At 44.9% G+C, this 25,768-nt stretch overlaps 1 protein-coding gene across 3 annotated transcripts in view; it reads left to right on the forward strand.

Moving 5' to 3' along the window:
• The first annotated feature begins 2,365 nt into the window (after positions 1 to 2,365).
• LOC105859977 (uncharacterized) overlaps positions 2,366 to 25,768 on the forward strand; it is a 50,313-nt gene continuing 26,910 nt past the window's right edge. The window contains exons 1-4 of one of the 3 annotated variants that reach the window (XM_075998943.1): positions 2,366 to 3,268; positions 4,005 to 4,095; positions 5,589 to 5,672; positions 25,588 to 25,669. In XM_075998943.1, the coding sequence (XP_075855058.1) occupies positions 25,655 to 25,669 (15 nt within the window). In that variant the 5' untranslated portion in view covers positions 2,366 to 3,268; positions 4,005 to 4,095; positions 5,589 to 5,672; positions 25,588 to 25,654. Of the gene's footprint in view, positions 3,269 to 4,004; positions 4,096 to 5,588; positions 5,673 to 18,909; positions 19,276 to 25,587; positions 25,670 to 25,768 lie in introns of those variants that run through there. The other 2 variants (XM_012744302.3, XM_075998942.1) reach the window with 2 other exon arrangements.

Here is a 25,768-nt window from a genome sequence, read left to right on the forward strand (position 1 = left end):
CCAGCCTGAGCAAGAGTGAGACCCTGTCTCCACTATAAATAGAAAGAAATTAATTGGCCAGCTAAAAATATATATAGAAAGAATTCGCTGGGCATGGTGGCACGTGCCTGCAGTCTCAGCTACTCAGGAAGCTGAGGCAGAAGGATTGCTTGAGCTCAGGAGTTGGAGGTTGATGTGAGCTAGGCTGAGGCCAGGGCACTCTAGCCCGGGCAACGGAGTCTCTGTCTCAAAAAGAAAATGAGAAATGCACATTGTGCCCAGAGTTTTGCATTTCGCATTCTGGATTGCATCCCCTTCATAGACAATTGCAGGGGGTTCGAATTAAATCACTGAAATGAATTTCGATAGCAGGAACTTTCTTGAATCCAATCAGCGACTCACACTGACAATCCCAGAGAGATCCCAGCTAGCTGCTCCAGCCCCACAGGCAGGACTTTTATCTAAAACCCAGAAAACCACCCCGCAGTTAGCGAAGCACCCAGATGCGCAGGCCCCGCCCAGACCTATGCCCCGCCCACCGCTCGCGGCCCTGCCCTGGCCTTGTGGTGCCCCGGCCCCGCCCCTCGCGCCCCGCCCGGCCCCGCCCCCAGGGCGCGCGCGGGTAGCGCACAGCGCAGCGGAGGGCGCCTCACGCCCGCGGCCGGAGGGTTTTTCTCTTCCTACGTTGAGCTGGAACCTGCGCTTGGCGCTAGGCGTCGTCCGTGCAGGGCGGGCAGTGGCTGCAGCCCTTCACATCCCGGGCGTCCCGCCACCACACACACCTCGGACGGTCCGGGAGTCGCCTCGCGTTGGGGACAGTCGTCCTGAGAACCGCGTCTGCCTTCGGTCTCGCCACTTTCGGGCCACACAGAACCCGCCGTTGGCGCGTTTTCCCGTCTAGAACCTTCCGGTGACGCCGGCCGCCAGCCCCGCCCGCGTAAGCTGCGACGGCCGGCCGCGCTCCCGCCTTCCTAGTGGGCGCCGTGCCGCAGCCCCTTCAGGAGAGCCGCGCCCTCCCGGCCTGCACCGCGCGCCCGCCCGGACCCGCCGCCCTCCGCGCCGCCCTCGGCGCCCAGGCCTCCCCTCGCAGCCGCCGCTCTCCCTGCGCGCCCGCGGAGGAGGCCAGCGCGACGGTGGGCGGCGATGGCATGTGACGGTTACGTCGGGGTGTGTTCGTTTCTTTCTCTGTCATCTAATACAGTCAACACTTGTTTCGATGACACGGTCGAGGGTGAGAATTGGAAAGTCCGGTCTGTAAGACACGTGCATTTTGTAATTACGGCGTCAGAATCTGTCTTTCCCTTGCAGTCCCTATTCGGCCAGACGACGGTGACTTGACACGGTCAGTTGTGGGTCCCTCTGGGATGGTGGCGAGTGGCGCAGTGAAGTAGGGCAGAAAAGTGACTGAGTCTCTGTTTCCAGGTGGTTACTTTTAAAAGACACGTTAAGAGTGCTTTTCTCTTCTTGGAATTGATTTACTTTTTTTCCTTATTCATTTCATTCGTATTCCTTTGGAAGTTTAGGATAAATCTTATTGTATTCAATTTCCATTTGTGTATACATAATTACTTCTGAAATAAGCTTTGGTGACATCGTATAATCAGGTGACATCATTATTTTCTAAATATGTTATGTTCTCAATTTTTTTCATCTTTGACCCTCGAATTGATTAGATTTTTTTTAACAACATTTTTTTCTTTTGACATTAATTGTGTATGATTCAGACGAAAGTCTGTTTGCTTTCTACTTTTTATCTTTTACTGGAATTACTGTTTGGTAACTAATATATAATTTTAGATTCTTTCAGTGCATACTGGGTAAAGATGTCAATGATCTTTTGAACTCCTGACCTTGAGCAATCCTCCCGCCTCGGCCTCCCAGAGAGCTAGGATTACAGGCGTGAGCCACCGTGCCCGGCCTCAATGATCTTTTACCTTAACATCAAAACCTAGTTTAACCAGTTAGTCTATTATTCAATTTTTTGTTATTTGATCTGTTAAAATAGGGACTGTGAACTTCTAAGTAGAGTCTGACTCTTTCTCTTCCATCTTTTCTCTCCAAGACCTTTCTTCTTTCTCCATTGAGCCCCTGGAAGCAAAGGAAGAAAGCTTCCCGTATAGGCCCGGCCCCCTGTGTCAGGGCCTGTAGTCTCTACTCAGTATGCCGGGGAATGGTCTGTCCCTGCTCCTGGCTGTTGCTGGCCCTGCGATTATGTGCCACTTGCCGCCCTACTCACAGTCTCCGGATGGCATGGCATCCTTCACAGCATCATCAATTTTTACATCTAGGGAATTATTTTGGTCATTGCACCCAGACAGAGGTACTGTCTATTAAAACATACACACACACATAAATGCACAGTATGTAAGAATTTTTGTTTCATTCATTCTTCCATTTTTAAAACAAAATATTCTCTATGAACTATGTATTTCACAGTAGTAAGTAACGTTCTTCTGTGTTTCATTTAAGAATCTAGTACAGTCACCAGGGACCTGCCCATTTCTAAATCCGACATTTAATTTTCTGTGCTCATCTTTCTTTTCCTGTTGGCAGTATGTTGCACAGTTGATTGTTCCCTCTTTTTTCTTCTTGCCTTCAGGACATTCCACTAACCATTACAACTTTATTTATTTTAATTTTCTTATCGCCTCCCTGATGAATTCACACTTTCCTGTCCTGGTGTCTCATGAACTCCCTGTTCTCTTGAGTGTGGCAGTGTCCAAGGCTCAGTCCTTTAATGTCTTCCCATCTCTGTCACCTACTGCCTTTCCTTATTATCTCATCTCATGGTATAAACGCCACCAGTGGGTCTCCATTTCCTCTGCAGACCTCTCCCCAGAACTCTAGAATCCTGTGTCTGGTTGTCTCTGTGACATCTCTGCTGGTCATCTAACAGGCACCTCCCCCTTCATATGTCCAAGAGGGACATTCTGAACTCCCCCCAGATGTGTTCCCTGCAGTCCCACATCTTACGTGAGAGTGACCCTGTATTTCCTGGGGCTTAGCTGAATGTGTCAGCATGTATTTATAATTTAAGAGATAGTACATTGTTTGTAATTTTACTTAATAATGAAAAAATTCTTTTCTTAAGACAAGGGAAGAAATATATCATTTTCGTGATTCTTTTGAGTCTAGGAGAGAAATGTGTGCAGACCTGGCCCTCCCTGCTCTGCTCCCCCAGGACCTCTCTGGCCTCATCTCCTGCTTGTGTCGTCCTCGCTCTGCTCCAGCAACACAGGCCTCTTCCCCTTTCCTGTGGCCAAGGTGGCTCCTGCCTCAGGGTCTCCAGGTGGGCTGTCCCTCTGCCTAGAACTCTCAGGCCCCTCAGCTGCAGGGGACCAACATGCTTTGTTCCCCAGGTGTTTATTTTGATGTCACCTTCTCAGTTGGGACTTCTGTGACCCATCCCCATTCACCATTCCAGCCACACCCTCACCGCCACCTAAGTACCACATTGCAGCTCTCCATGTTTCTTTTTGTTCCTTCTCCTTTCATTTTCTAGACAGTGGTGACAACAAGGCCCCAGGGGGAGAGGAGATCACAAATCAGGAGGTGCCGGGCTCAGCCAGAGATTCCCACACACATTCTCAGACTGCGCCTGAGTTTCAATAATGCTTGAAATTGATCTATTCTGTATCCAGCATAGAGAATCAAAGCTCTTCGTCCTCTATTTCTGAGGCCTTAGCTCTGCCCATGATCCACAGTGGGGTGAGGGGGGCTGTGCTCTGCATCCGGTTTTGTCAGGGTGGGTCCGTGCCCTGGAGGGGAGCTCAGCCCAGCCCAGATCCCCCCTGCTGCAGCGTGCATGTGGGCTTCACCAGGCGGGGACCAGGTTCAGATGAAAGGGGTCATAGACTCACTAGTATGTCGTTGTGTAGGAGTTTATTGTCCCTGCATCCCCCGTGGTGCAGCGGGCGGCAGGGGGCTGTCTGTCCACAGGGTGAGTCTTTGTTGTGTGTTTGGTTGTGGGCCAGGAATGGGGAGTGTGCATTCCTGGCATCTAGCAGCATATTTGTATCTTTCAGGATTGACTTCTGAAGACTCATGTTAAGTGAACAAGAAGCCTAAAAGCGCAGGAAGAGGAAAGGAAAGGAGTCAGGAATGGCTCTTACTCAGGTAAGGTGATGTTCTCTTGGGTGGCTCTGTGTCTCCCTCCTTTCTGACATGCCGGGCACTGGAGTCGCTGATCTTCTGTGACTCTGCAGCGTCCTGCCTGTTGTGTTTGCTCACACTCACCCATGACTTCCCTCAGTCCCTCTCATCTCCACTGAGATTCCATGATTCCATCTCACTGTGACCCAGTGACAGGACCCTGTGAAGAGGCTCCATTGGACAGGGTCCTGGGAAGGGCTTCTCACCCAGGCAGGGGTTGGAGATGGGCTGTGGCCCTGTGGCGTCAGTGCTGTTGGGCAGCAGGGCCTGTTTAGGGGCCACGGCTGGATGCACTGTCAGCTCTCTGTAGAGGAGGATTAGAGAAGCTGCCCATGGAAGTCATATATTAATATACATAGGAATCTGGTAAATTCTTGCTGAGGATACCAATAAGGAAACATTTTGTGCTTAATTTTATAATCATTTGAGGAGAAACTAGTGAGTCTGTATGTCTCTTACTAGGAATGCATTGGAATGCCATGCACACACATGGAATGCATTGGAAAGTTGAGAAACACGTAAGAGATAGAGGAGGTTTTATTCCTTCATTGATTTTAAAATATGAAATTGATAGAAATATGTAACTACAGAATATTTTTTAAATTGTTCTGAGGACTTTGGTCCCACTAAGACTGTGGTGTTTGCTCAGGGACACTTGCGTTGCAGGTGTTATAGGTAAAAATGTTTATAATTTCACTCAGACAACAGAGCACAACTTCTTAATTTCTTTCTTTTATATATTTTTTTGAGACAGAGTCTCACTCTGTTGCCTGGGCTTAAGTGCCGGGGCGTAACCCATATTTGAGGTCTATTCAAAAGGGTACATTAGTATTTATGACTTTCATCCTGAACTTGAAATGAGTTTTTGTTGTACATTCTTATATGCCTTTGATGGTCTGCCTCTCTCATAGCAACCTCAAACTCCTGGGCTCAGGAGATCCTCCAGCCTCAGCCTGCCGAGTAGCTTGGACTACAGCTATGTGCCACCATGCCCGGCTAATTCTCTTTCTGTTTTAGTAGAGACGGGTGTCTGGCTTTTGCTCAGGCTGGTCTTGAACTCCTGAGCTCAAGCAATCCTTGGGGCTCAGCCTCCCAGAGTGCTGGGATTACAAGCATCAGCCAGCAGGCCCAGCCCAGGGTAGAACTTGTTTGTCATTAGAGAGAATGGAGCCATAGTCTCATTCTATCTTTATTGCATATAACGTTTATTTGAGACATCACCTGGTGTGCACATTTGTTTCATTGTAAAACCCTAGATCACAGTTCACTTAGGTGCTAAGATGCAGAGCATCCTCTGTCAAGCCTCCCAGCCTGCCTCTCATCTCAGTAGGGACCCACTGCTGTTAGTGCTGTGGCAAGAGGCAGCCCAAGCCCTGTAGAAATGTGTTTGTACATTGTTGTTGTGATTTTGAATAAATTCATCAGTGAATATTTTGTTGTGATATTTTATCCTGCAGGTTTTGAAAATTTACATGTTGTCAAGTTAGGAAGCAGGAGAGTTTGCTCCTTTTCATCCTCTGTGGAGCATTCTCTGAAGACAGGTGGGTCTTTTATAATTTTCCACTGATACAAATAATGCCGCACTGGCTGCCTCTGAGCATGCCGACCTCACTCCAGACATCAAAGGAATCCTCCAGCTTGGGTGATGGAAAGAGTGATTGACTCTTTTCTGTTGGTGTGTTTCTTATTTTGCTGGATTGGGGAAAATTCTGTCTCTAGTGTCAGCTACAAGGGTACCATCTGCCATCTACACCAAATGGGATTTCTCACTCATTTAAGCAAAAGTTACTACCACGATCTTTTTATATTTGGGTTATATAGGAAAATGGCAAGTTTTAATAATGTACATTTTCTAATTATTTGGAAGTCTGAATAGGTTTTATTGTTTTGTGTAAATGTATGTATTAAATGAATAATAATACTTTGTTCAAATCTCTTTTCTTATATTTCAAGAGCTATTTTATTCTGTAGTTTAATTCTTTCTTAATAGGCTGGTATCGTTTTTTAGGTTCTGTTCTTTTTTTTATTTTTATTTTTATTTTTATTTTTATTTTTATTTTATTTTTTTTTTTTTTTTTGAGACAGAGTCTCACTTTGTTTTCCAGGCTAGAGTGAGTGCCGTGGCGTCAGCCTTGCTCACAGCAACCTCAAACTCCTGGGCTCAAGCGATCCTCCTGCCTCAGCCTCCCGAGTAGCTGGGACTACAGGCATGCGCCACCATGCCCGGCTAATTTTTTATATATATATCAGTTGGCCAATTAATTTCTTTCTATTTATAGTAGAGACGGGGTCTCGCTCTTGCTCAGGCTGGTATTGAACTCCTGACCTTGAGCAATCCGCCCGCCTCGGCCTCCCAAGAGCTAGGATTACAGGCGTGAGCCACAGCGCCCGGCCAATTTTTATTTTTATTTTTTTGAGACAGAGTCTCACTTTGTTGCCCAGGCTAGAGTGAGTGCCATGGCATCAGGCTAGCTCACAGGAACCTCCAACTCCTGGGCTCAAGCAATCCTATTGCGTCAGCCTCCCGAGTAGCTGGGACTACAGGCATGCGCCACCATGCCTGGCTAATTTTTTCTCTATATATTAGTTGGCCAATTAATTTCTTTCTATTTATAGTAGAGACAGGGTCTTGCTCTTGCTCAGGCTGGTTTCGAACTCCTCACCTCAAGCAATCCGCCTGCCTCGGCCTCCCAGAGTGCTAGGGTTATAGGCGTGAACCACCGTGCCCGGCCCAGATCTGATGATTTTTAAGACAGTATCTGGCCCACAGTGGAACAGTGTCCAGTTCCCACTGCTGCATACGGCCCCTTTCAAAGGTAGAAGTTCTGCCGTTCTGCTTGATCAAGAGTTAAAAGCACATACAAGCAGAGTGCATGCTGTCTTTCGTGCCCTAAGAGTCCTATTAGATGTTGGGTCTCCTTTTTATTGGTGAGTGTTATTATGGCCAATTATTTTTGCCTAACTGTATTTGGGACATTTCTTTGGCTTTCTGTCCAGGTGGTCTTGGCATTCACCCTGGGAGCATCCATTGCTATTCCCCATGCCCTGAATACCTTTATCAACAGACAGTCTCGGATATTACATTTAGACAGGGTGGGTTGTAACATCTTTATGAAATCCTGAATTAGGAAAGTTGTCATTTTCTCCACCTAGTATCCAGTACTTTGTTAACCCATTGAGGCTTCATAGCTTAGGCGGCAGGCTGACTTAGATTTGCCTCACTGTTATGTGAGGACCATATCTGTGGTCCTTAGCTGTGAAGGACCATATCCCCTCAGTTTGCAGTGATGCTCTGTGCCACAAGCAGCCTATAAAATATGAGTGCCTATAAAGCACTCAGTGATAGGAACCATTGTTATTGGCAGTCAGCGTGCCCCAAAGGGCTCCACCCACAATCAGGTAAAACACCATAAACAGGTAAGCACCATGGGATAGCACATTCATGCCCAGGCCACCTGATGTCTTCAGTCAGTTGTTTTTCCTTCTTTTCCTCTTTTATCTTGAGAGGGGTATAGGGCCACTGGCCTCCAGTGGGAACATGAAGACCTTTGACTCGTTCCCTACTGCCTCACTCAGTATGAGACATTAGGTCTGCAATGTGTCTTTTTAAACAAATGCAGTAGCCAGGTAGCATAAGACCTCACTGGCCTTTCTTCATATCTTTCTTCTAGATCATAAGTCTCCACTCTGTGGAGGCATGTATCCTTCATGTTGGTTTCCTCTCAGATGCCTCAGGGACCATCTGAGTGCATCTTTTTACTTCCCTCTCTGGGGCCTCTGGGTCTGTCTGAGTACCCATGTCCTGAGCTCTGTGCTCTCACTGATCACATCGGTGCCCAACAGTTTCAGGTGACTGAGTGTCTCACTTCTGGTTTCCACATTCAGTTCTCTCTGCCTGAATCCACGTAGCCAGCTGATTCACCTGCACAGGTGCATGTGCATGTGCCTCATGTCCCACTCATCACTCTCCTTGCCTAGAAAGTATCCAGCAGCATGTCCAGCCCCTGTACCTCCAGGCCGTTACTGCCATAGGACAGTTAATGTGGGTATTGCCCCTTCCACTTTTCCAGGAAGCTGTGCTTCTGTCAGACCCCACCCTGCTCATTGTGCCAATTTTGTCAAGCAGTTTCACCATGCACTAGTTAGTAGCTTGTCTGAGTAGAGTGAGATAGAAGAGCCACGCACACAAGTTATGTGAAGGTTTATTACTTACAGATAGGCAGCAAGGGACAACAGAAGACTAGGATTCATTGGGAGCCACTGCTCAAAAGTCTTAAGAGCTACCTGGGGCAGATGGAGTCTCATCTTCATGTTCTCCATTTGCACAGTGGTGGAGGGATCCTGAAATTCAGTCTGCTCTGAGTTTTACACACGGCTATCATTGACACAAAGGCATTGAAGGATGGATACCCTGTTTCCAAAAGGGACCGGAACAGACCCCCAGTCTGTCTAGCCAGTTCCTTTTTCTCTTCTCTTAGGGTGTTGCATTTCCTGCCCATTATGCAGTTATTCCTGACAATTACAAGCTACAAGGTCGAGAGAACTGGGCCAGTCCATGGGCACCTGGAGAAATGTCCTGCATTGCAACACTTACCTTTTTTTTATAATGGCCATCTTAACAGGTGTGAGGTGATACCTCATTGTGGTTTGATTTGCGTTTCCTTGATCTGTGGTGAGAACTTTCCATATACCTGTTTACCATTTGTATGTCTCCTTTTTAAAAATATCTATTCATATCTTTTGCTCAGTTTTTCATCAAGTTAGTTGTTTTATTGCTATTGAGTTGTTTGAGTTTCTTATATATTTATGATATTAACCCCTTACCAGACGTATTATTTGAAAATATTTTCTGTAGTTCGATAGGTTAACTTTGCATTCTCTTAATTCTTTTTTTTCCTTCTCTTCCTTCCTCTATGGAGAATATTTTTAGTTTGATATAGTCCCATTTGTCTCCTTTTGCTTTTGTTACCTATGCTTTTGGTGTCACATTCAAGAAATGAAGCTAAGAGTAATGTCATGAAGCTTTCTCCTATGGTTTATTGTAAGAATTCTATAGTTTCACATCTTACAGTCAAGTCTTGAATGCACTTTGAATTTTTTGTTGTGTTATATGTAAAATAAGGATCCAATTGTATTCTTTTGAATTAGATCTCCATTTTTTCCAGAATTGTTTAATGAAAACACTATCTCCATTTTATGTTCTTTTGACCCTAGTCAAAGATCAGTTGGTATCTTGTATATGTGTGGGTGTATGGACTGTTCCCTTCTGTTCCATATTTTTATATGTCTGTCTTTATGGCAGCACCATACGGTTTTTTTTGTTGTTGTTGTTTTGTTTTGTTTTTTTGAGACAGAGTCTTGCTTTGTTGTCCAGGCTAGAGTGAGTGCCGTGGCGTCAGCCTAGCTCACAGCAACCTCAAACTCCTGGGCTCAAGCGATCCTCCTGCCTCAGCCTCCCGAGTAGCTGGGACTACAGGCATGTCCCACCATCTCTGGCTAATTTTATATATATATATCAGTTGGCCAATTAATTTCTTTCTATTTACAGTAGAGACGGGGTCTCGCTCTTGCTCAGGCTGGTTTTGAACTCCTGACCTTGAGCAATCCTCCCCCCTCGGCCTCCCAGAGAGCTAGGATTACAGGCGTGAGCCACCGCGCCCTGCCCATACAGTTTTAATTACTGTAGTGTTGTAACATTTTAAAATAGATAAATGTGATACCTTCACTTTTGTACTTTGTTCTATAAATTATTTTGGCTATTTAGAGCTGTATTTTGTTCCATTTGAATGTTAGGATTGCTTTTTCTGTTTCTTTTTGTAAAAAACCTATAGTAATTTCTAAGGAGAGTGCATTGAATCTATAAATTACATTGGATATTATGCACATTTAATAACATAATCCATGAATGTTTGATGTATTTCAATTTATATATATATTCTTAATTTCATTCATTAATATTTGTTAGTTTTCAGTGTGCAGACTTTTCACTTTTTTATTAAAAAGATAAGGCAACTGGTGCAGTGGCTCTTGCCTAAAATCCTGCCACTCTGGAAGGCTGAGGTGGGAGCATTCCTTGAGGTCAGAAATTCAAGACCAGCGTGAGCAAGAGCAAGACCCCGTGTCTACTAAAAATAGAAAATATCAGCCAGCATGGTGGTGCATTCCTGTAGTCCAAGTACTTGGGATGCTGAGGCAGGAGGATCATTTGAGCCTATGAGTTTGAGGTTGCTGTCAGCTAGGTTGATGCCATGGCACTCTAGTCTAGGGGAGAGAGTGAGACTCTTGTCTCAATCCATAAACCAATCAATCAATAAACAATCGGTTATTAGAGAGGAGACTTACTTGAAAGAACCACAGTAGCATATTCTGAATCAGGAATCTCCTTTTACTGGTGACGTTACATTTGATACTTTTTATTTTTCATTTTTTTGTTGCCTCATGTTATGGGGGTAGAAATATTGTTAGCGTTACAATATGTAGCCCCTGCCCCCCTCCCTCACCCTGCTATGCCAGAGCTTCAAGCGTGCCCAGCCTCCAAGTGGTACGCACCGCACCCACCATGTAAGTGCATGCCCTTCCCCTCCTCCCCCCTTCCATCTGCCCACCTCCGGGTTATAGATTTTTTTTCTTTTTTTTTAGACATTTTGGTTACAATGTATATCTTTGCCTCTCCCTAAAAAGGGATAGAGGTAATCCCTTTCCCCCCACAATGCTCACCACATCCTTAAGATGTGGGTCTCCCTCCCCCCCTCCCCTGCCAAATTTCTGTTGAACACTACCATTTTTTGAGCACCATAATTTTAGTCTGTCATTACCAATTTGATGGCGAGTAGATGTGTAGCCCATTTTCCAGATCTTGTTTCGTCTCGCTTTGTATTACGGGCTTAAGCTTAATCCAGGATAGCATAAATGGTGCTAGCTCCCTTTCGTTTCTTAGGATTGAATAATATTCTATTGTGAGCATATACCACATCTTACTTATCCACTCTTGAATTGACGTGCACTTGGGCAGTTTCCATGACTGTGCGATAGTGAATTGTGCTGCCATAAACGTTTGGGTGCAGATGTCTTTATAATAGAGTGACTTACATTGTTTTGGGTAGATGCCCAAAAATGCTATTGCTGGGTTGAATGGTATTTCTATTTCTAGCTATTTGAGGTATCTCCAAATTCTTTTCCACAAAGGTTGCACTAATTTGCAGTCCCACCAGCAGTTTAAGAGTGTTCCTGTCTCTCCTCATCCTCGCCAGCATTTGTTGTGTTGGGATTTCTTGATACAGGCCATTCTCACTGGGGTTAGGTGGTATCTCATTGTGGTTTTGATTTGCATTTGTCTAATGATTAGAGATGTTGAACATTTTTTTATATGTTTGCAGGCCATTATTCTGTCTTCTTTGGAGAAGTTTCTGTTCATTTCCATTGCCCATTTCTTGATGGGGTTGATTTTTTCTTATTTATTCTTTTAAGTTCTAGATAGTTTCTTGTTATTAGACCTTTATCTGAAGTGTAGAAAGTGAATATTTTCTCCCACTCTATGGGTTGTCTATTTGCTCTAATGATTGTTTCCTTGGCAGTGCAGAAACTTTTCAATTTGATCAGATCCCATTTATTTTTGATGTGGCGGTGATTGTCTTGGGGGACTTCCTCATAAATTCTTTGCCTAGACCAATATCTGATAGGGTTTTCCCAACACTTTCTTCTAGGATTCTTAAAGTTTCATGCCTTAGGTTTAGGTCTGTTATCCATCTTGAGTGAATTTTTGTGAGAGGTGAAAGGTTGGGATCCTGATTTGCTCTTCTGCATGTTGCTGACAAGTTTTCCCAGCACCATTTATTGAAGAGAGAATCTTTTCCCCATAGTATATTTTTGTCTGCTTTATCAAAGATTAGGTTACTGTATACAGATGGTTTGATCTCTGGAATTTCAGATCTATTTCAGATATCGATGCTTCTGTTTTTGTGCCAGCGCCAGGCAGATTTAACTATTATTGCTTTACAGTACAGGTTGAAGTCAGGAAGGCTGGTGCCTCCCAGTTTGTTCTTTTTACTTAAGATTGCTTTGGCTATACCTGGTTTTCTCTGGTTCCATACAAAGCGAAGAATTATTTTTTCTAGATGTGTAAAGAATGCTGGTGGTATTTTGATGGGGATTGCATTGATTCTGTAGATCCCCTTAGGTAATTGACATTTTAACAATATTGATTCTACCAAGCCATGAGCATGGTAGATTTTTCCATCTGTTTAAATCATCTTAGATTTCTTTTTTTTTTGTTTTGTAGTTCTCCTTGTAGAAATCTTTCGTATCTCCTGTTAAGTATACTCCTGGGTATTAAATTTTCTTTGAGGCTATATTAAAGGGTATTGCATTTTTGATTTGAGTTTCTGCTTGATGGTTCTTGGCATATAGGAATGCTTCTGATTTGTGTGTATTGATTTTATACCCTGAAACTTTACCAAATTCATTTATCAAATCTAGGAGTCTCTTGGATGAGTCCATGGGGTTTTATAGATATAATATCATATCATCAGCAAAGAGTGAGAGTTTGATCTCATCTGCTCCGACTTGGATGCCCTTAATACCCCTCTCATGCCTGATTGCTATAGCTAGGACTTCGGGTACTATGTTGAATAGGAGTGGAGAAAGTGAGCATCCTTGTCTAATTCTGGTTCAAAGAGGGAATGATTTTAATTTTTCCCCATTTAGAATGATATTAGCCATTGGTTTTTTATAAATGGATTTGATAAATTTAAGATGTGGGCCATCTATGCCTATTTTGTTAAGAATTTTTATCATAAAGGTATTTTGGACTTTGTCAAATGCTTTTTCTGCATATATTGACAGAATCATATGGTCTTTGTTCTTGACTTTATAAAGTGAATTGCATTTATAGACTTGCATATGTTGAACCAGCCTTGCATGCCAGGGATAAATCCCACTTGGTCATCATGAATTATTTTTTTGATGTGCTGTTGAATTCTATTTGCTGAAATTTTGTTTAGGATTTTTGCATCTATATTCATAAGGGATATTGGTCTGTAATTTTCTTTTTTTGTTGCATCTTTTCCTGGCTTTGGTATCAAGGTGATATTGGCTTCATAGAATGAGTTAGGAAGAATACCATCCTTCTCAATGGTGTGGAATAGTTTATGTATTATAGGTATGGGTTCATCTTTGAATGTTTGGTAGAACTCTGGAGTGTAGCCATCTGGCCCAGGACTTTTCCATTTGGGGAGGTTTTTACTTACTGCTTCAATTTCTGAACTTGCTTGGTCTGTTCAAGAACTCAGTTTCCTCCTGGGTGAACTGAGGGAGGTTGTGTGAGTCCAGGAATCTGTCCATTTCGTCTTCATTCTGTAGTTTTTGGACATATAGATTTCTATAGTAGTCAAACATAATGTTTTGTATTTCTGTGGAGTCTGTTGTGATCTTTCCTTTTTCATTTCTTATTGAGGTTATTCGAGTCCTTTCCCTTTGAGTTCTTGTCAGCCTAGCCAGAGGGCTGTCAATTTTGTTGATGTTTTTGAAAAACCAGCTTCTGGTTTTGTTGATCTTCCATATAGTTCTCTTGTTCTCCATTTCATTTAGTTGAGCTTTGATCTTAGATATTTCTTTTCTTCTGCCAGGATTGGAATTTGTTTGCTCTTCTTTTTCCAATTCCTTGAGTCTATTCATTAGGTTGCCAGTGTCTAATCTTTCTGTTTTTTGGATGTGAGCCTTTATTGCTATTAGTTTTCCTCTAAGGTATGCTTTTGCTGTATCCCATAGGTTTTGGTAAGATGTGGCTCCATTGTCATTTTGTTCAAAGAAATTCTTGATTTCCCTCTGAATTTCTTCCTTGACCCAATAGTTATTCAACAGTAGATTGTTTAGTTTCCATGACTTAGTGATGTGCTGTGTGTTTCTGTTAGAATTGAACTCTAATTTTATACCACTATGGTCAGAGAAAACACAAGGTATTATTTTTATTTTCTTGAATTTTTTGAGATCTGCTTTTTGGCCTAGTATGTGATCAATTTTGGAGAAGGATCCATGGGCTGCTGAGAAGAATGTAAATTCAACTGCATTTGGGTGAAATGTTCTGTATAGATCTGTCAGACCTTTTTGGTCAATAGCTTTGTTTAGGATCCTTATTTCTTTACTTAATTTCTGTTTGAAGGATCTATCCAGTTCATTTAGTGGTGTATTGAAGTCCCCTGCTACTATGGCAGTATTATTTAAAATGGTATTTAGCTCAGACAAGGATTGCTTTATGTATTTGGGTACTCCTGCATTGGGAGCATAAATATTAAGAATTGTTAGATCTTCTTGTTGGATCTTCCCTTTTACCATTATAGAGTGGCCGTCTTTATTTTCTTTTGCTTTTTCTAATTTAAATCTAATGTTGTCTACGAATAATATAGCAACCCCTGCTTTCTTTGACTTCTGTTTGCCTGGATGATAGTTTTCCATCCCTTGATCTTCAGCCGGGAGGCATCTTTATGGTTTAGGTGTGTTTCCTATAGACAGCAAATACTAGGCTTGTGGAATTTTAACCACTCTGCCAGTCTTTGTCTCTTCAGAGGACAGTTTAAACCATTTACGTTTATTGAGAGGATTGAAATTGGAGGAAGATTTCCATTTATATTGGTGGGTGAAGTTCTCTTGTTTTGACTTAGACCTTGAGCCATCATGGAGTTCAAGATCTAGACTTTAATTCTTTGAAGATTTTATTTTGAGGAGTGTCTATTGCCCTGTTTACTGTGGAAGGCAGGTCTGAGAATTTCCCGTACTGCTGTTCTGGTCTTTGCATATTCCTTCAGCTTCTCTGAGAAGGATTTTATTTCACCCTCGTAGATGAAACTTAATTTTGCCAGATAAAGAATTCTAGGTTGGGCTTTGTTCTGTTTTAGAAGATTAAGGATAGGGACCCACTCTCTCCTGGCTTGTAAGGTTTCAGATGAGAAGTCTGTGGTTAGTCTGATAGGCTTTCCTTTCTAGGTTAGTTGTTGTTTATGCCTTGCTGTACGGCGGATTGCTTCTCTCACATTTACTTTGGTCAGCTTAATAACCACATGATGACGCGATTTCCTATTCACATTGTGTCTCCCAAGACTTTTGTGTGCCTCTTGAATTTGGATATCCAGATTTCTAGTTAGGCCCAGCATATTTTCCCCCAGTATGCCGTAAAATACTTTTTCCAACCATTGGGAATGTTCCTTTTCCCCTTCTGGAATTCTGATCAATCTGAGATTTGACTTTTTTACATAATCCCATATTTCCTGTAAGCTTTGATCTTGTCTCGTTTCTGTGCACCCTTTCTTCCTCTGATTTGTTTAGCGTATAGGTATAATCTTCAAGTTCTGAGATTCTTTCCTGAGCATGATCTATCCTATTTTTGAGGCTTTCCACTGTATTATGGAGTTCCTTGAATGTTTCCTTCATTGCCAGAATTTCTGCTTGGTTTCTCTGAATTACTTCTATATCTTGGGTGAATTTTTCATTCATTTCTTGGATTGTTCTTGTGCTTTCTCTATGTTGGGATTCTATTTTCTCTTCAATTCCGTTGAGCTTTCTAACAATCCATATTCGGAATGCTTCCTCTGTTAGTTTAATCATATCATGTAAGTTGGTGTCAGTTGGTGGAGAATGAGTATTTTCTTTTGGAGGTGACTTTTCTCTTGGATCTTTCATGATTCCTGATGTTTTTCCTGTTTCTTCCTCATCTGGATACTTTGTTGAGGACCAGAGGTGCTGGAACACGATTATGAGCTGTGTTCTTGGGTTCCAAAGGAATGATCCGAAGAGCTGGGGAGGATGTGTTCTGATCCTGTATCATCTAAGAGGAGTTTGGGCCTGTTGGGTTATCTTTGACCTGATGTCTTCACCTTCTGTCTATAGAGTTTAGTGGGTTTGGGTCCCTTGCTTAGATACCCAAGGGATTGTTCACTGTAGTGAGATGGAGACCAGTTTCTACCACTAGGTTGAAGCGGGGGGCACTGTATTAAGCACTAAGTTTACTCTTTCTTTTGTTCTCTGTGGTTTGTGGGAAGGAGTCAGTTATCAATATATCCCAAGATCTTTGTATTGCGCTCTAATCCTCCAAATAGGATATACAGGTATCTCAGTGTTAAGTGAATGTCTTGCCACTCCCAAGGGTTCCTCGAGTCCTCAGGAATAGCAGGCTCCTTTGCTGCTTCGCCTTGCTGAGACAGGCTCTGCTCTCTGGGCACAGAATGCCAACAGCTAAATGCAGCTAGAAACCACCCAGGTTCAAACCTGTGAGACAGCCGCCGAACAAAGCACTGCTCTCAACTTTCCACCCTTATAAATTCATCTTCCGAGGCCACCTGCCAGGTTAGGGCAGAGGGGAAGACTGAGATCACTACCAGGGCAGCCCTCCGTAGCGTTTACACACTATGGAGTTGCATGGTGGAGCTGGGAAGCGGCTGCTGGGTTCGGACCCTCTCCCACTCGCTACTGCTTCAGCGGAGTGCTGGGAGCTCAACAAGTTGCCTTTTCCAGAAGCCCGAACAGTTCAGCCAGTTTAGGGTAGAGGGGGTGCCAAAGAAATGCTTCCAGCGCAGCCCCCCGCAGTGTCTCCAAGCTTTGGGGCAGTGCAGTGGTGCTAGGAAGCAGCTGCAGGGTTTGGACCCTTTCTCCTCCTGCTACTTCTTCAGTGGAGCTCTGGGGGTTCAAAAAGATGCCTTCTCCAGCAGCTTGAACAGTTTGTCTGGTTTGGGTTGTTGGGGATGCCTGGAGAACCCCTCCCGAGGGGCTCTGGGCAGCGTCTCCAAGCCGTGGGGCAGGGCTGTGGGGCGGCGGGGCTGGGAAGTGGCTGCAGGGCTTGGACTTTATCGCCACCCACTACCACTTCAGTTGCGCGCTGGGAGCTTGAAATGCTGCCCTCTCCAGAAGGACGAACAGTTCAGCTGGTTTGGGGCAGTGGGGATGCCCGGAAAACTCCTCCCGCATGGAACTGCACGGTGTCTCCAAGCCACGGGGCAGGGCGGCGGGGCTGGGAGCAGGTGCTGGGTTCAGACCCTTCCTGCACCCCCCACTGCTTCAGTGGGGCGCTGTGTAGAATTCAAAATGCTGCCTGCTCCAGACCCCTCTCCAAACCGCTCGTCTGCCCATGTTGCCACCTCCCACCAACTTCAGGCAGTTCCCTGCCTGTATGGTAGTGGGGGTCAGTGGGGAAGGGATCGTCTCCCTGTGTAGGTGAAGGAATGCCTCCTCTGGCCAGCCCGTAGGGACGCACTCCCTCCCCACTATATTTCCGACTTCCCCGGTTTTGTGGAAGAATTCCGGTTTACCTTTGATTGATGTCCACGATTTCTGTATCCCGGTGTGTCTTTGCAGTCTTGCGAAACTGCTCCAGAGTAGGTGCAGATGGCTTGCGTGTGGTTGTCTGCCCTCTTCACCTCTCCTATTCCATCATTTTCCCGCCCACATTTGCTACCTGTTAGTTCAGAATGTATTATAGATCTCATGTGTTAGCTAATAAAATTTAATCCCTTTTTGATATGTCGTAACAGATGCTAACAATGCACCAAGAGGTTCCTAAGCCTGAAGCCTCTATAAAAATGTTTTTCATGGTGTAGTTAAACAACATATAATTTTCAGAACATATAATCATGCTTTGCACTTCAGTTATTTGTATAGATGGAGGCCAGGCTTGTCTTAAATTGGTAGTCTCAAGCAGTCCTCCCACCTCAGGCTCCCAAAGGGCTGGGATTTCAGGAATGAGCCACCAAGCCTGGCTACCTAGCTTGTTCTGAGTGTAAAGAAAAGCTCCACAATCAATTCATTTGTTTGCTTGAGATCATGGAAGTCCAGGCTAAAAGTTCCTTCTTGGCAACATAGCTATTTAGCAGTATTGCAGAATACAGAGGTATCCAGCTTGTGAAGATGCCAAAATCTATCCCAGACACTGCATCTTATATAAATGAGCATATATATACTATATTTATCTGTATGTCATGCCAGGAAATGGTGCTTGTTTTAATTGGCTAATATTTCAAATATGCTAATTTTCCCATTTACACATGATCAGATTTCAATTACCAATTCTTGATGGATCTTCCACAATGAAAGATGTGACAGAAAACATACTTGATTGTACACATTAACTCACACACATTGCCATAAAATTATTGACGATAAAAGTGAACTTATTTAAAATTTGCTAATCTGGTTTTACATTCTTTCAGTTCCTATAAAAAACAACCTGCCGGCAAATACCCTGAGCAATACTGCATAATTAATTTTGTCTTTTTGAAAATCAATCCAAACGTATTCTCAAGACTATCTTATAGGCTTTGTTATAGACACCTGACAGAACATTTTAAAAAAACAAAAAAGGAAAAAACCAAAATACCTAATATAGATTCCCAACTATTCCAGAGGGTGAGGATGCAGGATAGCATTTCAAGTGTATAATGAAATATCAGGTGGAAAGAAGAACTATGTAATTTCTATTTACTCTTCAAAATATACCTTTTTATTCCAGAGCAACACATGGTGACCTATCAGTGGCCTTAGTCCTCCAGGCCCCCGGGTGGTGTTTCCATGAAAATCCTGGAACGGAGCACTGGGGTGACTCTCCCCCTCCGGAGTGAATGGGGAGCAGAAATAGAGTGTTTGTATTCTGTGCAGTTGGGCATCAGCATGCAATGCCTGGCACATTCCGCCCAGGCAGGGTTTTGTGTTTCACATTCTAGTCTGCACCCGCTGCACAGACAATCCAGGGCTTTTGAATTATATTGTTAAAATTAATTTTAATAACAGGATCTTTCTTGGATCCAATCACTGCCTCACGCCGACCCCGCCAGAGCGCTCCAGTTCCCAGAGAGCCTGCAGTTGCTCCAGCCTCCCTGCCAGGTCTCGCCTCCACAACCCGGGAAACAGGAGACGCGCGCACAGCAAGGGGAGAGAAGCGCAGGCCCCGCCCGCGCCACGCCCCTCGCCCCGCCCCTCGACGCGTCCGCACCGCCCTCCCATCGCCCCTGGTCCCACGGACCCTGGTCGGCCCTGGCGCGCCCCGCCCCTTCCCCACGCCACGTCCTGGCTCCGCCCGCCCCGCTCAGGCCTGGCCTCTCTGCTGCGCGCGCAGTTTTCCGCAGACCCGGAAGCCGATCTCCTGGAGGGAAGGTCGCGGTGCGGCGCGTGAGTGTGGTCCTCTGTTTTAAGTCTGCTCTTCGCAGTCCCTCAGCTCTTCCATACCCGGGATCTGGGGGCACTGCGGGCCTTGAAATCCGCGTTCCTCCACGGGGAGTAAATTCAGACGTCCCCATGGGAGTCCCGGGGGTCGCTTCGTTTTGGGTGTAAAGTGTCCCTCAGGGCGGCCTCTGCCGCAGGCTTTTAGCCTTAGGGCCATGGAGAAACCTTTCGCGCCCTTTTTCTGCTGAAAGCGCTTTACTGACCTCTTGGCCCGCCCCGCGCCGTTTAAAGTCCTCACCTGCGAGGTGCGGTCGGTCTGTCGCGTCCTCCAAGCCTCGCTCTCGTCCGCCCCTGCCGGGCGCGCCGCTGCGCCAGTTCGGGGAGGCCGCGTCTTCCGCCCGCGGGGGGGAGTCTGCAGACCCCGCCCTTCCGTTGAGACACCCCGCCCTGTCCCCGGCCGGGCCCTTCCGCCCCTCATCCTCCCCTCCGCAGTCGCCGCTTCCCGGACCCCGCGTTTCGGGAGGTGATGGGGCCGGTCGTCAAGTCCAAGCTTCTAATGTCTGAAACCCCCCCCCCCTCCGCCTGGAAATGTTCTCCTCTGGGAGGCGGTCATCTTATTCCATTCTCCTCCCGCTGAACGTGGGGGCAAGAGGGTCAGGAGAAAGAGAGAAAATGCAGAGGGAAATGGAATGACTGGTAAAGAGATAAGGAAGAATGAGGGACACATGCACACATGTCATAGTAGAGCATGGGTCAGGGAGTTTCAAAGAGTCAAAGAAGCCGAGAAAGTAGTAGGGGGAGAAAAGCAAGTGGAGAAACGTACAGAGAATCTCTGTCTCCCAAGAGGAGGACAGCAAAATAGGGAGAGAGGCAGCAAAGGGGAGGCACCTCAGACAGAGGAGAGAGGACGAATTATTTGTAGCCAGGGCAGAGAGAGCAGCATGGTGCTGGGACAATAGGGGGTACCACAGCAGGGAGGAAGCCTGGGGACCTGGGGGTGCCAGAGAGAGGAGACAGTGGGTGTCACAGGGAAGAGAGACTTTAACAGGGAGAGCAGGGGGGAGCAGAGATGGGAAAGAAAGAGGCAGAAATATAGGAGATTGGGGAAAATGAAAAGATGGGAGAGAAAGAGCAACAAGCAGGTGAAACAAGGTTTAAGACTGGAGCAGCTCAGATGGAAGAGAAGGAAGAAGGGGAGAAAGCAGAAGAGGAGAGGGGAGGGGCAGAAACCCAGGGGTAAAATTAAGGAAAGAGGAGGAGAAAGAGCTAAAGAGAGAAGGTGAGAATGAGGGATATGTGTGTAATAAGGGTGGGAAACAAAGTAATGAAGAAAGTGGGTGAACCTGATTCTGGATGAGTGGTAACTTGATTGGATATGGATGATTAAGTTGTAATACATTGATTTCTTTCTCAGTAATATAATGAATTTAAATTTTGTGTGTTTAAATTACACAGATGAGCATGAGAATTGCAAAACTGTTGTCCATAAGGGCTAGTGCATTTTATAGTTATGGCATCAGAGTATAGCTTCCACTTGCAGTCCCTGTTCAGCTAGAGGACAGTGACTTGACTTATTGAGTGGTGGCTCACCTTCCTTTCTTGGGATGGGGTGGGGACTAGGGAAGTGAAATAGAACAAAAATTGAGTCTCTGTTGCTTTGTGCTGCTTTTTATAGGGAACATTGAAGGTGGTTTTCTTTTCATTTGGTAATGGATTTGCCTTTTATTTTTCTGGTTCTCCTTCATTTCATTCATTTTTTTTAAGTTTGAAATAAATTTCAGTTTATTCAGGTTGATTTTCCATATTTAATTACTTCCAAAATAAGCCTTGGTAGCCTCGTATAATCAGTGCACTTCACTTAATTCTTTTCTAAATAGAATATATTTTCAAATTTTTCTCTTAGACCCCAGAATTTATTAGAATATTTAAACACTTTAAAATAGTTTCTCTTTGAAATTAATTACATATAGTTTAGATGGAGGTCTGGATGCTTTCCACTGTTTATTATTAATGTTTATTGAAAACATTTCCTGGTAACCAACAAATGATTTTAGATTGTTTCAGTGTATAGTTGGTAAAGATGTCAGTGACCTTTTACCTTAAAATCAAAACCAAGTTTAAGCAGTGCTTTTATTCACTTTTCTTACCTCAGATCATCTGTTCAAATAGTGATCTGTGATTTACTAAGTAGATGTTTTCCTGGAGTCCCCCTAGTCCATTCTGTGCATATGTTGAAAGATGGGCTGGATTCAGTTGGAATGATGTTCTAAAAGAGTCCACGCATTGTTGATTAGAAAATTTGCTCAGAACTTATTTCTACAACTGATTATCGTTCACTGTCTTTAGCACCATTAACTATGTGTTCATGTAATTGTGAACACATACCAATGTATTACTGTGAATTTTCCTGTAAAAAGAAATTAAATATTTTCAATCAGTAGCATCAGAATGTTGAAGGAGAGGATTTTTTTTGCTCATACATGTGAAACATGGTCATGCAATTTTCGAGTGGAGGTGTGATAAAGACCAACTCACCTCATTGGACCTTCTGGGCCATTGTATTAGAATTTAGTTATACCTCATTCTTGTCACTCAACTTAGACCTTCTTAGATAACTTGGTTAAATGTCTCCCCCTCTGGCCTCAGTGAGCCCACCTGCAACAAGGAAATGAGGGACTAGACTAGACAACCTCAATTCGATTGACATTCAGCCTGTGAAATGATTGGCCAAATTGAGTGTGTGTCTGTAAACAAAATGGAAACAGACCCACAAGAAGGGAAGAAGCAGCCTTAGAGTTAGAGACAGAAACCATAAACAGAGGGCTTTCTTTGCATTAGGGTTATCGGGGTTAAATCTAAAGGCAGGTCATGTCAGTCCCTGGCATTGAGCCCTCCTCTGGCTTCCCATGTTCCTGAGGGCAAGTCCAGATCCTCCCTGTGGCTCCACAGCCCTGTGTCACAGAGCCTTGCCAGTGTGTGCAGCCTCCTCCTGGGAGCCCAGCCTTGTCGTGGCTCTCTCTACCCTGGTCACATTTGCATTTATCTTTGTCCAAACCCTTTCCTGTCCCAAGTCTTTGTCCCTGCTTTTACCCTTTGTCCCTAAATTGTCCTGACTCTGGCCCTTTCTCCTTCAGATCTAGGCTCAGAGATTTCTTCCCCCACCACATCACATTTGCGTTTATCTTTTCACAAACACAGAAACCTTTCCTGTCTCAGGTCTTTGTCCCTGATCTTACCCTTTGTCCTTAAGTCATCACAGCTCTTGCCCTTTCTCTTCCTTCAGGTCTAGTCTCCCACCTCTCCCACCTTTTCATTTCGGGTCCCCTCTGAAAGTCAGTCAGCCTCTATCACGTCACTCAGGTTTTATTTGCATCCCACAGGCCCACCCCCGTCGCAGGGCCCGTGGTCTCTGCTCAGGGGTGACTGGGAATGGTCTGTTCCTGCTCCTGACTGTCACTGGCCCTGCGATTGTGCCCCACTTGCCAGCCACACTCGAAGTCCCAGGACGGCATGGCATCCTTCCTCCATGGCATCGTCCATTTTTATTTCAAGAGAGTTATTTTGGTCAGCTTACCCAGAAGGAGGTATTGTCCATTAAAACACAGACACATAATAAAGCCTTACACATAATAAAGCCGTTATTTTTCATCCACAGTCCATCATTAAAGCAAAAAGTACTGTGTTAACTGTATTTCTTCTTCTGTAAAGCATCCCTTCTATGATCCGTTTAAGAGAACAAACACTGAAATCTTGTTTTGTATTCTTTGATTAATTCCAGCCCTCTTTTCTTGATTTACCACTCTAATGAAGCTTGCACATCCACCCTTCCACTAATCCTTTCCTTTTCAGAGTCACCGATGACCTTGCCATTTTTAAATCCATCATTTCATTTCCTGTCATCATCTTCCTTTTCCTGTCAGCAGCATGTTCCAAAGATAATCATTGCTTCTTTTTTCTTCCCTTGAGGACATACCAATAACCATTATAAAACTATGTAAAAAAATTTTTTTTTTTTTTTTTTTTTTTTTTTTTTTTTTTTTTTGAGACAGAGTCTCGCTTTGTTGCCCAGGCTAGAGTGAGTGCCGTGGCGTCAGCCTCGCTCACAGCAACCTCAAACTCCTGGGCTCGAGCGATCCTTCTGCCTCAGCCTCCCTGGTAGCTGGGACTACAGGCATGTGCCACCATGCCCGGCTAATTTTTTATATATATATCAGTTGGCCAATTGATTTCTTTCTATTTATAGTAGAGACGGGGTCTCGCTCTTGCTCAGGCTGGTTTTGAACTCCTGACCTTGAGCAATCCGCCCGCCTCGGCCTCCCAAGAGCTAGGATTACAGGCGTGAGCCACAGCGCCCGGCCAAAAAAATTTTTTTAAATTTATTTTTGAGATGGTCTCACTGTGTCACCTGGGCTAAAGTACAGTGGCGTGATTTTAGCTGACTGTCACTTGAAAGTTATGTGCTCCAACCATCTTCCTGCCTCAACCTCCTCCTGAGCAGCTGAGACTACAGGCATGCACTACCATGTGCAGATATTTTTAAATTTTTTTCTAGAGTCGTCGTCTTGCTAGTATGTTGCTCAGGCTCGTCTAAACATCCTGGCTTCAAGTGACCCTCCCATATTGGCCTCCCGAAGTGCTGGGATTACAGGGATGAGCCATAGTGCCCGGCCTGTTTTAGTTTTTTTTTTTTTTTTTGGCTCCTAAAGACTTCACACTTGTCTCTGCTGGAGTCTCCTGAACTCCTTGTTCTGTGAATGTGAGAGTGACCCACAGCTTGGCCCTTGAACCACTTCTCTTTTCTGCGCACATCTACTGCCTTTTCTTAACATCTTATCTCATGCTTTAAGCCCCACTACATGTCTTCATTTCCCCTGCAGACCTCTCCCCTGAACTCTGGAACCCTCTGGCCAATTGTCCCTGTACGTCTGTGCTGGACCATCTCACAGGCATCTCCACCTTCAAATGTCCAAAAGCAACTTTCTGAACACCCAAAACGTGTTCTTTGCAGTTCCCACATGTCAGGTGAGGGCCCCCCTGTGCTTCCTGGGGCTTGTCTGAGCAGATTGTCTTATATTTTAAACATAGGAAATACTACATTGTTCATAAGTGTTTTAATAATAAAAAAAATTACATGTTTACTTAAAACAGGTGAGGAAATACATCATTTCCAATGTTCTTCTGAGGTGTGAGAGAGAAATGTGTGCAGACCTGGCCCTCCCTGCTCTGCTCCCCCTGGACCTCTCTGGCCTCATCTCCTGCTTGTGTGGTCCTGGCTGGCTCTGCTACAGCCTCACAGGCCTATTTCCTATTCCTGGGGCCAAGGTGGCTCCTGCCTCAGTGCCTCCAGGTTGCCTGATCCTCTGCCTAGAACCCTCTGGCCCCTCAGCTGTAGATGACAAACACCATTCCTTCCCTGGTGTTTGTTCTGATATCCCCTTCTCAGTGGGGACTTCTTTGACATGCCCCTATTTAACATTCCAGCAATACTCTCAACCCCCCCCCCCCCGTGGACCATATTGTACAATGCCTGTTCCTTTCTGCTCCTTCACCTTCCACTGTCTGGATACTGGTGATGGCATGTCCCTGAGTGGGGAGCAGAGTCAGAGGGTGGGAGGTTTTACCAGGCTTACTGCCTTTGAGTGGAGCTCAGCCCTGGCTTCACATTAGGGTGTTGAGGCATTTTGCAGATTCATGTCTTAACCCTCTTACTAGAGATTCCCATTTCCCTTGCTGCAGTGAGTGTGTGGGCTTCACCAGGAGGGGAGCAAGATCTGACAAAAGGTGTCAAAAACTCACAGGTTGGGCTTCCTGTAGGAGTTTATTGTTTCTGCATCTCTCCTGGGGCCATGGGCAACAGGGGACCATCTTTCCCTCAGGCTGCAGCAGTGGGGAGCTGGGCTGGGCTGAGCTCCCCTCCTGGGCCAGAGCCAGCCCCAACCAAACAGGATGCAGAGCACAGCCCCCCTCACCCCTGCAGGGACCTCAGCCATGACAAATGGAGTACTCAGAACCTTGACTGGACACAGAATAGAATCAACTCTAAATGTTATTAAGCCTGTGCCTAACCTAACACTGTCAATGGGAATCTCCAGTAAGAGGGCATAAGAGATGAAGTCGCAGAATGCCTCAACACCCTAATGTGAAGCCAGGGCTGAGCTCCACTCAGAGGTTGTAAGCCTGGCAGCCCCCACACCCGCTGACTCTGCTCCCTGCTTAGAGCCATGTCCTCAGCAGTATCCAGTCTCCAACCTGTGTGTGTGGTTGTCACACAAGGGGGTGTTGGTTCTGAGCATTAAACAGCATATTTTTATTATTTAGGATTGACTTGTAAACACTCCAGTTACGTGAAGAAGAAGTCCAGAAGAGGAAAGGAAAGGAGTCAGGAATGGCTCTGACTCAGGTAAGGTGATGTTCTCAGTGGGTGGCTCTGTGTCCCCCTCCTTTCTGACATGCCGGGCTCTGGAGTCGCTGATCTTCTGTGACTCTGAAGCGTCCTGCC

This window comes from Microcebus murinus, chromosome 32, assembly GCF_040939455.1.
Source record: "Microcebus murinus isolate Inina chromosome 32, M.murinus_Inina_mat1.0, whole genome shotgun sequence".
NCBI lineage: Eukaryota > Metazoa > Chordata > Mammalia > Primates > Cheirogaleidae > Microcebus > Microcebus murinus.